The sequence below is a fragment of the Pelodiscus sinensis genome, chromosome 2 (genome assembly GCF_049634645.1).
Source record: "Pelodiscus sinensis isolate JC-2024 chromosome 2, ASM4963464v1, whole genome shotgun sequence".
Classification (NCBI taxonomy): Eukaryota; Metazoa; Chordata; order Testudines; family Trionychidae; genus Pelodiscus; species Pelodiscus sinensis.
Genome location: NC_134712.1, coordinates 191,347,858 through 191,363,888, shown reverse-complemented (window position 1 = coordinate 191,363,888; position 16,031 = coordinate 191,347,858). Strand labels below are relative to the sequence as shown.

The window sequence follows — 16,031 nt, the reverse complement described above, 5'->3', positions numbered from 1 at the left end:
CAACAAGAAACCTTTATTGCATTTTAGCAGTTAATGCTTTAACACAGGTTACAAACAAGTAGGTTGATAAGGTAAAGATGGTGTTCTAGGATGTGTAACTTGACTTGTCTAAATCTAGGTTATATTATATGCACTCTGTTAAGTACATTGCACATTTTGAACATAATTAGGTATCTTGTCGCATCCATTTAGAAGTGCAACCAAAATAGTAATATTATCTCGAGAACCTGCTGCTAAGGCAGTCTTTACAAGTTGTTCACTAATGTAATTTGCTGCACTATCATAAAATGTCGCAGAATTTATTTCTCCTTTGCTGGTAATTTTTGACACTGATCCACAGTTATTAGATATATATGCTTTTGCATTATTGTCAAACTGTTTCACTTCTTCAGAACTTTGACTGCCAGAGACTGACTGGATTATTTCTGTGTGTTGTGAACCGGTTCTATGATTATTAGACAAACAAGCTTTGATATCGGCTTGTTCTACATGATCATCTAACTGCTGCACTTCTTCAGAACTCTCTCTGCTAGAGCCTGGCTCTATCCTGTTTTCATTTAGTGAATCTCTTCTCTTACATGAGCATTCCTTTGTATTATTTTGTTTCAGACTGCCTTCATATTGATTCTGAAGGAAAGCATCTTTATTGATATACCATAATTGGATTTCACCTTTTAAGTCATTGATATCCATTAAACTACATAAATAATCTTCATAGGGAACTATTGAATACTGATGTTTGTGCATAGCAATCTCTTCTAATTGGGTATGCATTTTCAAATAAGATGTGAACATTCTTAATGTTAATATTACCACTTCATTTTTATCCAGAACTTCCCAAAGCCCATTTGAAGCTAAAATAAGGAATTGACATGAATCATCTATAGGGACAGATACAGTATGAGGTACAGGAATAACCATTTTTTTCAATTTTGGATCTCCATGATGTCCAAGGCCACGGGTAGTTCTGATGAGTCCTTCGACTAGTCCTTTTGGTTCATTTGGACTGATGTTTCCACCAGTCTGAAGTATACGGTCTGCTTCCTTTGAATTAGAAGTGCTGTGTTCTTTAGTAAGGCAGTAGCTTTTTCCATTTTTGCATAAGACTGCATGTATATTACCTAAAATAAAATAAGTATATTTTGTATTTCATAGTATAACTGGATGTTTTTTTACTAAATACTATTAGGTTAATCACAGTAGATTCTGATAGTTGCAGACTGATGCCTACCCTTACGCTATTTTGCTAGCTAATGATCTTATACAAGTCTTTGCAAGTCACTGTAGCATTGTATTTCAAAATTTTCAATGGTTGTAATTGAAATTCAAAATATCAGGCTAAGAATGCAATCTTGTGTCAGGTCCAGCAGCTGATAACAAATTTCAAACGTATTTCAGTGCTTGCAGACAAAGTGTTGACCCAAAGGCTTGACCTCTTTCTTGAGTAGCGAGTTAGTCATGTATACATTTTAAAATGTTGTGCAGTCCCCAAAAGAAACTGAACGTACAGGAAAGAAAATAAGCAGCTTAGCATTTCTCATAGTTCCAGTCAGAATGTGCTTGTTAGTCTTTTACCTGGTAGTCTGTAGTCTTTCACTAATATAAGGTCTTAAATATTAAATAATTATGTCTCTTGTAAAGAAGACATACATTTAATTTGTAATTTATGCCATCAGATACTGCAGTGACGGGTGTGTTCTAAGCAATAGGATACCTATAACTGAAGATGTACGTTATGTACTGCCACTTAACATTAAAATATTCTTAGTTTTCCTTTCACCATGCTGTGTAGACATAGAGTAGCTCCTCAGTTACAGTAAGTTGCATATTAAAAAGTAAATGCTTTTGAAAGATACAAAAAATATGCTGACAAGATCTTTGAAATGGAAAATGCTTAACTTGTCCACCTGGTATTCAGACTTGACTTAAAATGAAAATTAGGACATATCAGCTATAACCAGAGTTGTTCTCAGCAATCGGGTGGTCTTAATTTTTTCTAAAGTTGCATGATGAGCTGTTGTAACCTCATATGAAAGGCCATTAAACTGACTCATTTCACAGTACATCAACTAATTTAACAATAGTGTTAATCTGTTCTTAGAATTAAAAGTACAATGCCTCACTGCAGCTAGAGGTGGGAAACCTTTGAACAAGCAGGAAAAGAAAATGTGGGTCCTTCTAAGAATGGCATTTCACCTCTTAACCCTGTCCTACACTGGGGAGTTAATTCAAAATAACTCCCCTTATTACAAAATAACAAGCAGTCCACGCTACCAAGCCCATTATTTTGAAATAATGGGTTGGTTATTTTGAAATAATTCCAGCTTTTCATGAGGAGCAACGCTTATTTTGAAATAGCGTGAGTGTGGCTGTTCAGCTGCTGCTATTTTGAAATAATTAGCCTCCAGAAGTCTCTCTCAGCTGCACTTCTGGTGGCTCTGGTCACACCTGACAATTCGAATGCTCCCTTTCTCCTGCAGAGCTTACAGCAGCAGGCAGAAGGGAAAGAGCTTGTGGCATTGTGAGAGCAGTCAGCTCCGTGCCACACAGCACCCATTGTTGGAGTCATGAGTGACCCCAGTACTCCCTCTACGCCCCCCATGGCTGCCAGCACTCCCGCAGTACCCTCAGATGCCCCTGGCCAAGACTGGTGCAGAGATCCTGGACCTCATTGATGTCTGGGGGGAGGAGACCAACCTCCAAGATCTCCATACCAGGAGGAAGAATAAGCATGTCTACGGCTATATAGCCACTAGTCTGGCTGAAAAAGGACACGTGGACCCTTGACCAGGTCCATATAAAAATCAAAGAGCTCTGGCAAGTCTACAAGACTGGGGGGAGCAAAGTGCACTGGTTGGGGAAGATTCCTCTCACCTGCTACTATTACAAGCAACTGGATGCCATCCTGGGAGAGGGGCCAGTCATCTAGTCAAGCCAGGATGTGCCCGGCGTCCGCCTCTACGAGAGTGGGGTTGTGAAGGAGAAAGACAAGATGGAGGAGGAGCAGGACACCATTCCTGCCAGCCAGGAGCTGCTTCTCACCCTGCAGCCAGTCCCAAACTCCCAGGATGTCTCCCAGGCCTTGGACAATCCCGGTGAAGCTATTTCAGGTGAGTTACATAACTTTCCCTATACACACGTGGGGGCAGGCGGTGGGCTGCAAGGGGCTGCGCGCTCCTCACTCAGTCGTCTTGGCCTGGGGGTAGCACAACAGCCTATGCACTTGGAGCACCAATTCAGAGAACTCAGCTCTATGATGCTTTCAGACAGGAACCACTTGATCCTTCTCACAAGGTTCCTGGAGAGGCCTGACTTATTCTCAAGTCCATGGTGGGACACCTCCCCATGACAAGCCACTGCTCTGAAGGCTGGGGTCATGGAAACACACAGCTGTGCTGCATATGGCACAGGATCATTCCTGCACTTGGGCAGCATCCACTTCCGGTCAAGCGCAACAATGAAGAGGGATTGATCTGTGGCATGGGATCCTCCTGAGGGAAGGAAGAGCAGGGGAGCCCCAGTAGCACTGTGGCTAGTTGGCTTGAACAATATGGCTATTTGGTAGTGGCTACTCTTTTAGGATTGGTTGGACACCACGGCACTAAATTAACTTTCCTGTAACCAGCAGAGTTCTTGGTGATTATATTAGATTGCCCCGTAAGTATGGGGCATAATAAACTTCTGGTGGGAGATCATTATATAACGCAAAGATGTTGTGTTTATTTTAAAATGTAGCGAGATTGAGTCAGTTCTAGCATTATTTTTGCTAATCTATCACAGTTCAGGCCCATAACCCTCCACACCAGTAACTTTGTGACTCCTCCTTCAATCCCACAACTTCTTTTTGGGTCAGGAGCCCTGCAATTACAACATCATGAAATTTCAGATTTAAATAGCTAAAATCATGAAATTTAGGATTTTTTAAAATCCTATTACTATGAAATTCACCCAAAATCGATGGTGAATTTGGTAGGGTCCTGAAGATAATACAGTACTTTGGTGCAGTAGACAGAATGATTTGTTTTTTATATGTTCTTAATCATAAGACACTAGTGCTACAAAGTTTCATAACTTAATACATTATTTCTATGAAAAAATAAAACTTTTGTTTTTCTTTAACCTGGGTCATTTTACACAGCTGTAGAATCTGGATTAGTCTGATCTTCCTTTGGTTCTCTTTTGAGACCTGTGACACATTTGCAAAGCAGCTGAATGCTTTGTTTCAAATCTCACAATTTTGTGTGCATTAGTTCATTTTACCCCAAAATTCCCCAGAGAGATTTAATGAACAGAGATAACTAGTGAAAGTGTAACCCACACACTGGTGCTACATCTATACTGTAGTCTTCTTTGGAAAAGCATATGCAGATGAAGCACGGCGTGGAATTCGCTGCGCTTCATTTGCATAAGTAATGAGCAGCCGTTTTTGCACAAGAGGCTTTTGCTCAAAAACAAGCCGGGTAGACAGCTTCTTTTTGCTCAATCCCCCCCTTGTGCAAGAGCCATTCTTCCTTGCTCAAGAGGGTTTTTTTGCAGAAACAGGAGCTGTCTACACGGCTCATTTTTGTGCAAAAGCCTCCTGCGCAAAAATGGCTGATCATTACTTACGCAAATGAAGCGTGGCAATATTCCACACCGTGTTTCATTTGCATATGCTTTTCCACAAGAAGGCTATGGTATAGACATAGCCCTGGGCTACGTCTATTTCCAGTTTTGCTGGCAGTGAATATTCAAATGAGGTATGGATCAGCATATTGCTGCACCTAATTTGCATAATTTATGCAAAACATTTTTGCAGGAAAAAAGTAGTGTGGACATTTTCTTTTTGCGCAGAAACCCCTTTCCCGCCAGATCGGTAAATCTCCTTTTTTGGGGCATAAGGATCTGGCGGGAAAAGGGGTTTTTGCGCAAAAAGAAAATGTCCACACTACTTTTTTCCTGCAAAAATGTTTTGCATAAATTATGCAAATGAGGTATGGTGATATGCTAATCTGCACCTCATTTGCATACTTCCAGCTGGCAAAACCAGCAGTGTAGATGTAGCCCTAATGTGGTTCACTGTCCCATGCAGTGGCACCTAGACCACACTAACAGATAAGAACAAGAGACCTCTAGAGCAGTGTTTCCCAATTTTTTTTGACCACGGAACACTTTCAAACTCAGAAAAATTTCAAGGAATCCCCTAGCTAGGGATTAAGGTTGTCGAGCAAAAAAAAAAAAAAAAACACACACAGACTGCCAGTACACCACAATTGGTAGTAATAAGATGCTAAATACAGTCATGAGATCACCATTCATTTATATTCAACAAAAATCATATTAAATATGTACAAAAAATAAAACTATCAAATAATATTAATTATATTCAGAGTTTTCAATGCGAAGAGTGGTTTGTCTTCTTTTCTTGGCAAATTCTTTTTATATTTGGTTTAATACTAGAAAGTTGGATTCGCATATCTGGTGCAGCATTCAGTCGATTTCTGTATTTCGTTTTCATTGCTGCATAGTTCGAGAACCCAGTTTCGCACAAGTATGTACTGGCAAATGGTAACAGCTGACGAATTGCGCATCTTGATAAAGATGAATATTCTTGACTTTGACATAAGTCACTCCAAAATGTAATCAGAGAAACATCTTTAAATTTTTGTATTAATTGGCCATCTGAAGCGATTTCAATTAGGTTTTCATAATCTTGTGTAGAAAAACGGACTGGCTTTTCTGTTAAACTTAATGGATTTCTAATCCAGTTATTGTTGTCATTGATGTTTGGAAAATACTTAATGATGTTCGTGTATAAATCGCGGAGATGATCTGCAATGTCGCTGCGAATATCTTCATCAAGTTTGTATCCATTTTCTTCAAGGACATCATTCAGAGTTGGTAAACAATCCAAATCATTTCGTCCTACAGATGAGATCCAAAACTGTAGCTTCCGTGACAATGACAAAATTTTGTCTTTCGCATTAAAAATATTTACATTCTTTCCTTGCAGTGACAGATTTACTTCATTTAGTTTTGTAAAGATGTCTGCAAGATACGCAACTCTAGATAACCACAAAAAGTCTGTTAAACGATCAGACAGTTGGAATTTGTGATCCATCAGATTTGCGGAGAGCTCATGACGCAATTCAAATAATCTAACCAGCACTTTTCCTCGTGATAGCCACCTGACTTCTGTATGTAGAAGCAGGGCTGTGTGCTGACTACCCATATCTTCACACACAATTTTGAACAGTCTTGATTGTAATGGTCGAGTTTTAATATAATTAATAATCTGTACTGCTTCGTCCAACACATTTTTAAGAGAGGGAGAAATATTCTTAACGACCAGAGCATGTCTGTGGAGAATGCAGTGACTGCTGGTGCAGTTTGGTGCTACATTTTTTATTCGTGTTACAGTGCCAGCCACTGTTCCTACCATTGCTTTGGCACCATCACTGCACACATCAACACATTTTTCCCAGCTTATTTGATGTGTTTTCATAGAGTTATTGATACAATTGAATATATTCTCACCAGTTGTATTGGTTTGCAAAAATTCACATAAAAGTAAGTCTTCTTCAATAGAACTATTAAAATCATAACGGACAAATACAAGCAGAACTGCAAGACCTGCAACGTCAGTGGACTCGTCTAATTGTAATGCATATGCAACACATAAATGCAGCCGAAAAATAAGCTCCTTCTCGATGTCAGCAGCAAGATCGTGAATACGACGTGTGACAGTATTGTTTGATAGTGGCACAGCCTCAACTTTTTTACTAGACTCCTGATCCAACATACATATCACAATATCTTTTGCACATGGTTTTATGAGTGATTCCCCAATAGTGTGTGCTTCTTCGGCGAGCGATATACGATAGCTTACTTTGTAAGATGCCTCTGTTGCATTTTCATTATCAGATTTGGCAATTTTTGACATGAAGAGTTTACTTTTTTCAAGCGATTCAAGCTTTTGCTTAAACTAATGTCTTTATCTTTGTATTCTGGATGATTTGTTCCAAAATGTCTTCGCAATTTAGCACGTACTAAACAACTATTAGATAATATTTTGTTGCACACTACACACTGGGCACCTGGAGCATCTTCATTTCCATTGCTTGTGAATCCAAATGCCAAATAGTCCTCACAATACCTGCGTTTCTTATTAGTCAGCTGAAATTTTTCATAATTAACTTGAGCTGCCTCGGTATTTTCCTTGCTGGTTTCAGTAAAAATATTGGAGTTTGAAGTACTCACTTTTCTCTTTAAAGTTCCTTCTTTTAACCAACGATCCATGGGGAATTTTTATATTAGATTGAATTCTTAAACTTAAAGTCACACAAAGGAGCCACATGTCCTCACAGTGTGTATGGGGATTTGTTCCGATCCTCACAGTGAGTAGGAGTTCCGGTGTTCCACTCACTGATAATATTTCCCCTCCCCCCCCCGCACACACACATGCTGCCTTTACCAAGGGACCTAGCAGCAGCAACAGCTGCTTGTCCCGCTTCTGCCTGATCAACCCAAGATCCCTCTCCCGCGTCCCCTGCTGCCGCTCTGCTTTTACCACCGGACCTAGCAGCAGCAACAGCTGCTTGTCCCGCTTCTGCCCGATCAACCCAAGATCCCTCTCCCGCGTCTCCCGCTGCCGCTCTGCTTTTTACGGTGGTAAAAGCAGAGCGGCAGCAGAGGACGCGGGAGAGGGATCTTGGGTTGATCGGGCAGAAGCGGGACAAGCAGCTGTTGCTGCTGCTAGGTCCGGTGGTAAAAGCAGAGCAGCAGCGGGGGACACGGGAGATGTCTGAAAGGGGAGCGGGGAAGGAGCCAGCGTCTTTGCGCGCTGGGCTCCTCTGTCTCTTTATGGGCGGGGCGAGGGGGGTCCTCAGGTTCTTGCAGAACCCTTACGTTCGCTTCGCGGAACCCCAGGGTTCCGCGGAGCACCATTTGGGAAACACTACTCTAGAGCATGGGCTGAACATTAGCTGGTTTTCAGCCCAGAGGGAAGAGGCTCCTATACTAAGCTTCACAGGTCCCAGGTTCAAATCCACCTGCTGGTGGTTACAAAAGTCACACAAAGTCACACCTTGTCTAGACTAGGTCTACTATTGTGCATATGAACTGTGGTTAACAGTGGTGGTAATGTGTTGGTAAATTGTAAATAGAGTATTTGTGACTACTGTAGCTATGGCAACATAAAACCAGGATTCTGTTGAAAACAGAATCCGTTCTGAGCAGATCTTTCACCTAGAATACTCCCAAAGGGGGTGGGGAGGAGAACCTGCAGAAATAACCCCTGACCATTCTATTTAAAGAGATTGGTAAAACTAGTTGTCCTTGGCATGTGACGACAGAATAAAAGAGGAAGAAAATACTTTGCAGGTTTCACCTGACAATATTAAAAACACTAGAAGCAGTGAGACCCTTGTCTTCATCCATGCAGCTGAGTTCCTATTAATGACAATGTTTACTTGGGGTAGATGATGGGAATGGGAGAGTAGAATTCCCTAGTTTAGGTGTGGTGTATGTGTCTCTACTTAAGTTTGACCTATGTGCGGCTTAAGTTTTCACCAAACTTAAAATGGAGAAGTCTGGAGAAAGGCCAAGTCTACACTACGAGATGAGATTGAATTTGTTAAGGTTGACTATTATCACCCTACCGTGTGCAAGAATTCGACATAGTTCAAGGTAGCACATCCCCAGTAGGATGGCTACCATTGATTTTCAATGTGATATACTATGGGTAGCTATCCCATAGTGCCTGTGCCTCTTTCCATCTTAAAATTGCCTTCTTTTTTTCTATTGTAATTGGAGGGAGGCAGAGAGAGCATCCAAAAAAATACAGACAATTCCATAAGTCAATAATTTACATACCAATGTTAGCAACATGAAGTATTCCGGCACTGCTTTTGGATGGGTTTTCTGAATTACCATTGTTTTCAAGCATAATAGCTTCCTCTTGCTCCTTGATGCTCTTTTCATTGCTGATTCTTTCCACTAAACAGGTAACAGCTGTACAGCTACTCCAGCGAACTTTGGAAACTTCATTCCTTCCAAGTCGTAAAAGCCTGTCCATTCTCCAAAAGGACATGGCATATGCTTTATGAATCCATTCATAAGTGTTTGGCTTGGTGGTCTTCTTATAGTCTATTTTACCAGAGAAAACCTTCTCCTGATCCCTGTAATTTCCCTTGATTACCGTGACAAAAGAATCTAAGATTTGTTGCTCATTTTCACTCACTTCGTAGGAGGAATCAGTCTGAGACAATTGATCAAGAAATAAAAGTGGAAACTCTGCTGAAACTGTCTCAGCAGCAAACACACCATGATATCCATCAAATAATCCCCAAAAGCATGTATCTGACCTATTTCCATAATTATCAAGCACAATGAATGTATCTTCCATATCTGCTCGCCATGTTGAATTTTTGTCTTGGTAAATTGCTAATGCTTTTATTAGAGAATTGTTTACTTTCTTGAGGTATCCAGAACTGTCGACAATATTATCAACGTGAAAATATGATTTATTCTTAAGTAGCTCTAATGAGCAATCAATCTTCTGTTTGTCTCTTTCAGTGTATTTAGAAGACTTGAGCAGTCTTGAAATTAATTGCTGTCTCCGAAGTAAAAGATTGTTGGGGTCTGTTTCAATCCATGGATGACGATAACCCAGAAGAGCAAGGGCTTTGTGCTCTTTTTTATGATAAAAAAGTTGATGTGGGTATATTGCTTGTTGACATATTGAACAAAGAACTGGAATATCCCCAGAATCTACTTTCCTGGGCACAATACTGATCCCAGCATGTTCTTCCTCATTTCTATAGAGCTCAAAGTCAGCTGTTTCTGATGTTGTTGGTTCCCATGCCATTCTACAAAAGGAGTTCAATGTATTATTAAAATCCTCCTTAATAGCTGGTAAAACTACAATACTCTAGACTTCGTGCATGCCCTCTTTTAATCTCAAAATTATTATTGTATAGTCGTGTACATGAGCAAGAAGCTAGGAGATTTATGCTTAAATGCTCACTGTAGGTAAAATTACAAATTGTGTTAAAAGAATGTTAAGGTTTTAAAGTCAAGCACTCAAAAGTTAGGAAATACCAGCATTTGGTTCACAGTCCGACCAGCAAATACTCTACTGAAGCAACTTTTTTGGTGTTTTGTTTTATTCTTGTTCAGTATTAATGGTCCCATTTTTTATTTACAGCACACAATTTTTTTTTTTTTTTTTTTTTGGTATGGGTCTCTTCACTGCTGTAGTTGAATGTTTCACAAACTTTGTACTGTCATGATACCCTGGTAATGGGGCATTATCCCCATTTTACAGATATGGAATGCAGGCACAGAAATTAAGATAAAAGGGGAATCCACTAATTTTGGATGCCTCGTTTGAGACTCCTAAGGGCAGAGAAATATATTTGGACAGCATTTTATATGCTCAAAGTGCAGCTCTCAATGATAGTTTTAGTGATAAAAATTCAGTCCTTAAGCCTCAAGTGGAAAAATAGTATGTGATTACGTAATTAAAATTTAGCATAATGCATATGAACAAAAGAACTGAATTAACATTGTACAGATAACTTTAAAAAAAAAAGCAATCTGAAAAAACAAGACTTCTATCATGTGGCTTCATATTGACCCCTTCTTGGCTCATGACTGGAACCTTTAGATCCACAGCAATGATCTCTGCCACTTTAGCTTAGGGAATAATTGATACTAATAATATGTTGTCACCTCTGTGTGAACCAGCACTAACGGGTGATAAGATACCTGTTGTTTCAGTAGATTTCATAGATATTTGCTGATAACAGAGGAATGGTGGGAAATCTTGGGTTCCATTTCAATTTCCGCAGGTGAGTGTTCTTAGTGCTACTATCACTGTGTCTCCCAAACCAGTCCTGTGTCTCAACTCCTTATCCAAGTCTCTACTCCCCATACTTCTTATCCCAGTCTCCTATCTCCGAACTCCTCATCCCAGTTCCAATCTTTCTCCAACCCTGTCTCCCAGTTTCCTATTGAGGCAATTTGTTCCAGTTCCCACCTGGCTGTAGAGTCTTAGTCTTTCCCCACATTGGCTCCATGTCTCCTTGCCCAGCCAGTCCCAATTTCTACCTCATATAACCGCAGTCTCCTCACACTACCAGTCAGAGTCTCCTTACCCAGCCAGTCCTTGTTTTAATCTACTCTTTCCCCTGCTTGGGGAGGTCCAGCTCTTGTCCTTTCTTCATTCCTCCATGCTGCCTGTGAACCAGAAGGGGGACATTGAAATCAGAGAAGAGAGGGAGAGAGTCTCCCTGTTCTTAGATTTAAGACCTGAACCTACTGGATCAGCAGTTGCAGAGAGGGAAAGTTTTGTTCAATCAATGCAGCTCCAGGATATAGCATGTTCAGCGTTGATGGAATTGTCAGGGAATTTAGTTGTCAATCACTAATAAAGTCTCTACTGAGCATGTGTGAACTGAGATTTTTCAGAGGCGTATAGCTTGACAGGTTTGGGCAGATTTGATAAGAAAGGCTAAAGGCACACATCTCACACCAGGGTGACTTTCCCAGAAAATTTCAAAGCTGCTTCAAAGCACGAGGGTGCAGGAGTGTTTGAATAAAACACATACGAATTTGTTTAATGGATGAAACAAATCTTATTCTTGGAAACAAACACAAAATTAAATTAAATTAAATCAGCCTGAAGTGTGGAAAAAATCCACTCAAACAGCTAAAGCTTGGCAAAATTATAAGTGAAAACAAAATTTTATAATGGAAAGTGACAAACAACCTTATCTATAGGTGGCACAACCAGCTCTGCTTATAATGTGTAATGACTAAGAAATCATGCAGATGGTTTTACAAAACAGTTAAACTCCCTCCTGTGCTTACATTACTGTAATGTGACGTATAAAAAACACATCTTGTCTAGCATTGCCTCTCTAGATAAATAGATTCTTGTGTATGTTGGTCCTCAGATACAGTCCTGATAGGTACAGTATAATAACTGAGAAGTGCTGTGTATAGCACAGCTAACTATAGCATGTAGCATTGTATCTAGTAAATACACATACGTGCTGCGTATGTATGAATACTTATATACTATATATTGGAGACAGTTTGTCTCTGCATCTCTATCTGTTTTTTCAAGAACTCCTCCTAAATGGTAAGAGCTAGGAACACCAAATTTGGTATATGGCTTCCTCTTCTCCTAACCTAAAGCACAGTCAGGGTTTGGTTGTGCCAGGAAAACCAGATATGCAGGGAATGGAAAGGGAGGGGCTATTCAGATGGACGCTATAGTCATAGTGGCCACTGGAGGTAGCAAGCACTGGGAGCGCTAAATGGCAGTGTCCCCACTGGGGGAGTTGCACCACCTGACAGAAACCCTCCAATATGTTTAAGATGCCTCTGCCTCTGATTAAATTGAGGCAGGAAAAATCATTTTAAAAGTTATATGTGGACACCCCGATCTGTGATCAGTAACATCTGCTACAATATTGGCAAACACTTAATATTTTTCTAACATCATAATGTGTATTCTCCCTCTGCAGACTAACAGACCAGTAGCTTTTGCTCTCAGGCTGCAGGAACGATTTGTATGAGGGAGATTGTGCCTCACTGAAATATGTACAGAAAGCTTCTCTATACAGTGGAAATAAATGTCCATGTAACCCCTGCTTGCTGGAAGTGGTGCTCTGTCCCTCTCTGGTGGTGAGTAGGCCCATAAAGCAGGGGTACTCAACACGTGGCCTGCAGGTGGGATTCTTTGAACATGGCCTCCACTGGGAACATGCAGCACAACAGTGAGGCGTCTCCCAGGCAGGGTGAGCTTGAAAAATGCAAGCAGATGGGCTGGCTGGAACAATACAGGGTATTGGCGGTTCTAGCCCTCAGGGAGGAGGTGCTGGGAGCACTGGGACATTGTAGGTGCTGGCTGCTTAGCCTTGTGGGCAGAGCCTGAGAGGTGCTGACTGGCTCATACTAGCTATGTTTGGGTTCAGTGCTGCAACTTAAGGCTTAATCTTTGTATTCAAGCCTGTCAGTGTGAAAAAAATTATTTGCATATATATTTGCATGCAAATGCAACCACACTTAAATTGCAGCCCTCAGCATGTGCTGTATCTTTGTGTCCCCTGGGGCTTCCAAAGTTGAGTAGCCCTGTCATAAAGATTCATGAGCCCACTACAGCCTTGGCCAGTGGTTCTCAGCCCTGTGGCACAAACAGCCCACAGCTTGGACCATGTGACATGCTCAGGGCCATACAGATAGTGTACGTGTGTGTGTGTATATATATATATATATATAGAGAGAGAGAGAGTTTGGATGTGGCTCACATAACAGGTAGAGAGCTACCTAGGGCTATGTCCTCACTATCAGGTTATTTTAAAATAAAAACTCCCGAAATAACTATTTCAAAATAAGCTTATTCCTATTCACAAGCAGGAGTTATTATTTTGAAATAAAAAGCCCATTATTTTGAAATAATGGGTTTGGTAGTGTGGATGCTCGCCTTATTAGTTTGGAATAAGGGGAGTGGTTTCAAAATACAGTAAAACTCCATTGGTCCAGCACTCCTGATGGTCCGGCACCATCAGGAACCCGGAAGTGCTCCGGGCAGCCGGACCATTGGAGCTGCTCTGCCCCCGGCTTCTCTGATTCAGCCACTACTGAAACTGACCAGCGGCTGAATCGGGGAAGCTGGGGGCAGAGCAGCTGGAATGCTGCCGGTTGGTCCTGTAGCGCTGCTCCTCGGTGCTGCAGGACCAACCCGGCAGCACCCCAGCTGTCCCCGATTCAGCTGCTGCTGAAACCGACCAGCGGCTGTCTCCCGGAAGCCCTGGAGTCTGCCGCTGATCAATTTCAGCAGCAGCTGATTTGGGGACGCCTGGGACAGAGCAGCTGGGGTGCTGCCGGGTTGGTCCAGTAGCGCCGCCACTTGGCGCTGCGGGACCAACCTGGCAGCACCCCAGCTGCTCTGCCGCAGGCGTCCCAATTCAGCTGCTGCTGAAACTGACCAGCAGCGGCTGAATCAGGGACGCCGGGGGCAGAGCCGGACTATCGGAAGGGGGGGCTATGAGAGGTCTGGGGTGGCATTCCCCCCACACCACCCTAGACCCCCTCATAGCCCCCCCCTTCCGATAGTCCGGCAAATCTGATAATCCGGCACCCCCTGGGTCCTAAAGGTGCCGGATTATCGGAAGTTTACTGTAACTCCCCAATGTAGACATGCCGTGGGTGGCGTACAATGGTAAATGGGTTGAGAATCACTGGCTTGCGCTAAAACAAAGTGTTGTTCAGCTCATGCAGTAAAAGCTAACATGCTAGTGCATTTAAAAGCTTCAGAGGACCCAGATTTGAACCTACTACTGAAACCCTTTTGGAGGTTGATATTATGCACATATGAAAAAAAAAAAGTTCTGGGTATTGTTCAGATTCTGTGATTAGGGGGCTCTCTGCATGCTTCTGTTGCAGCCTGCATATTTTGAACTGACCGATCAAAAGAGTTGGTGATATCAAAAAGGCCTGATGTAAATGGGGGGAATTTCCAAGCTAAATAGGGGGTAACATGTTTTACAGTCTTGGTTATGCACAATAACATTCTGGTTAAACTAAAATCAGATTTTAAATCAATGTACTTAAATCCTTGTTTTCCCACTGATGGATACACTTACATAGGAAAATTGTACTAATTATACTGATATGATTAAACAAGTATCATTATATTGGTATAAATCCTCATGTGAACACTTTCATAACAGAATAAGTGTGTTTTCATGTCCATGGTGAGTGTCCTATTGTCTTTATTCATATTTGAAGATTAACTCATGTTTTTCCTGTTTGTTTTTTCTACATCAGAAATATCAGGTCTTGACTTCCCTATTTCTTCAGGAGGGCTGAAGAAATGCAGAGAAATAGTGAGGTCACAGTATATTGAAACTGTGTTACAGCTTTCTAAGCCCTAAATTGAGTGGGAAAGCAATGAGAAAACTTAAGATTCCTGCCTACTGTGATATTTCTATGCAACACCAGGGCTTTGAAGAAAAGACCTGATATTGCTGATATGTTTAAATATAAAAATAAAGCAGAGAAAAACAACACTTTAAAATGTGAGGAAAAATGTCACGTCATTATTAAAGAGAAGCAAAGGGGCAGAAACAATATATTTGCTAAGCAGTTTATGTTTGAGGACCAGTGGATTACTACTATAAAATGTAGACTATTTGGCTTCTGACAGACTACTTATATGAGCAAAGCTACTTAAACATGTAAGTGTTGCAAGCTGCCAGACCATAGGATTGTGGGCCTGAAGCCACAGGCTAATATTGCACAATTCACCACAGTCTCAGTAAACATATTAGTTCTGGGTATTGTTTTACTGCTGTTACTCTTAGAGCTGGTCAATACTGGTAAAGCATATAGTTAATCTTTATCTCAGGGGTGGGCAATAAAACGGTGATGGTTCACATGGGCTATCCCCTGGGGGGCCGCTGCCGCTATATTTACCTGCCCCTCCTCCTTAGGTCGGAGAGATCACAGCTCTCCTGGGCCGTGAACAGTGATCCGCAGCCAACAGGAGCTGTGATCGCCTGTACCTGCGGAGGTGCAGGTAAATATGGCAGTGAGGGGGCCTGCAAGGGGCTAATCCTGGTAGACTGGATCTGTCCTGCGGGCCAGTATTTGCCCAGCCCTGCTTTATCTGCTATTGCTACCATTTGGCTATATGGTTGAGCAAGGAGACGCATGAATCACATATTTTCTAAGTTGTGTACATGCCACTAATTAAACTGAGGATCAAATCTCTGATTTGTAATGAAAACTAAAAGCTACAAATGTTATCTTTGTGTAACTATTAAGAATGCAGAATACAAATGGAAGAGCCGTATGAGCATATTTCCTTACCTGTGTCATTCCTCTCCTTTCTCCAGGATGTGCTCCTTCCTCCCTTACCTGTCATCGCAGTCACTTCAACTGTAAACTGTTTGGGGCACAGGCCCTTCTTTCCTGAGCTTGCTCTGAAACTCTGTTTATGGTTGTGGGCACTACAAAGTAATCTTTATTACAAATAA

General features: G+C 41.4%; 2 protein-coding genes across 5 annotated transcripts in view; one reads left to right on the top strand and one right to left on the bottom strand.

Moving 5' to 3' along the window:
- Positions 1–138: 138 nt before the first annotated feature.
- On the bottom strand, positions 139–15,998 carry PP2D1 (protein phosphatase 2C like domain containing 1). The gene is made up of 3 exons (XM_075919833.1): positions 15,865–15,998; positions 8,854–9,848; positions 139–1,121 (listed from the first exon to the last, which is right to left on the bottom strand). The coding sequence occupies exons 2-3, from the start codon at positions 9,845–9,847 to the stop codon at positions 139–141; spliced, it is 1,977 nt and encodes a 658-aa protein (XP_075775948.1). The 5' UTR covers position 9,848; positions 15,865–15,998.
- Positions 15,406–16,031, top strand: part of KAT2B (lysine acetyltransferase 2B) — a 73,738-nt gene continuing 73,112 nt past the window's right edge. For all 4 annotated transcript variants that reach the window (XM_075922070.1, XM_075922068.1, XM_075922075.1 and 1 more), the window contains exon 1: positions 15,406–15,571. In XM_075922070.1, coding sequence (XP_075778185.1) covers positions 15,421–15,571 — 151 coding nt within the window. In that variant the 5' untranslated portion in view covers positions 15,406–15,420. The remainder of the gene's footprint in view (positions 15,572–16,031) is intronic.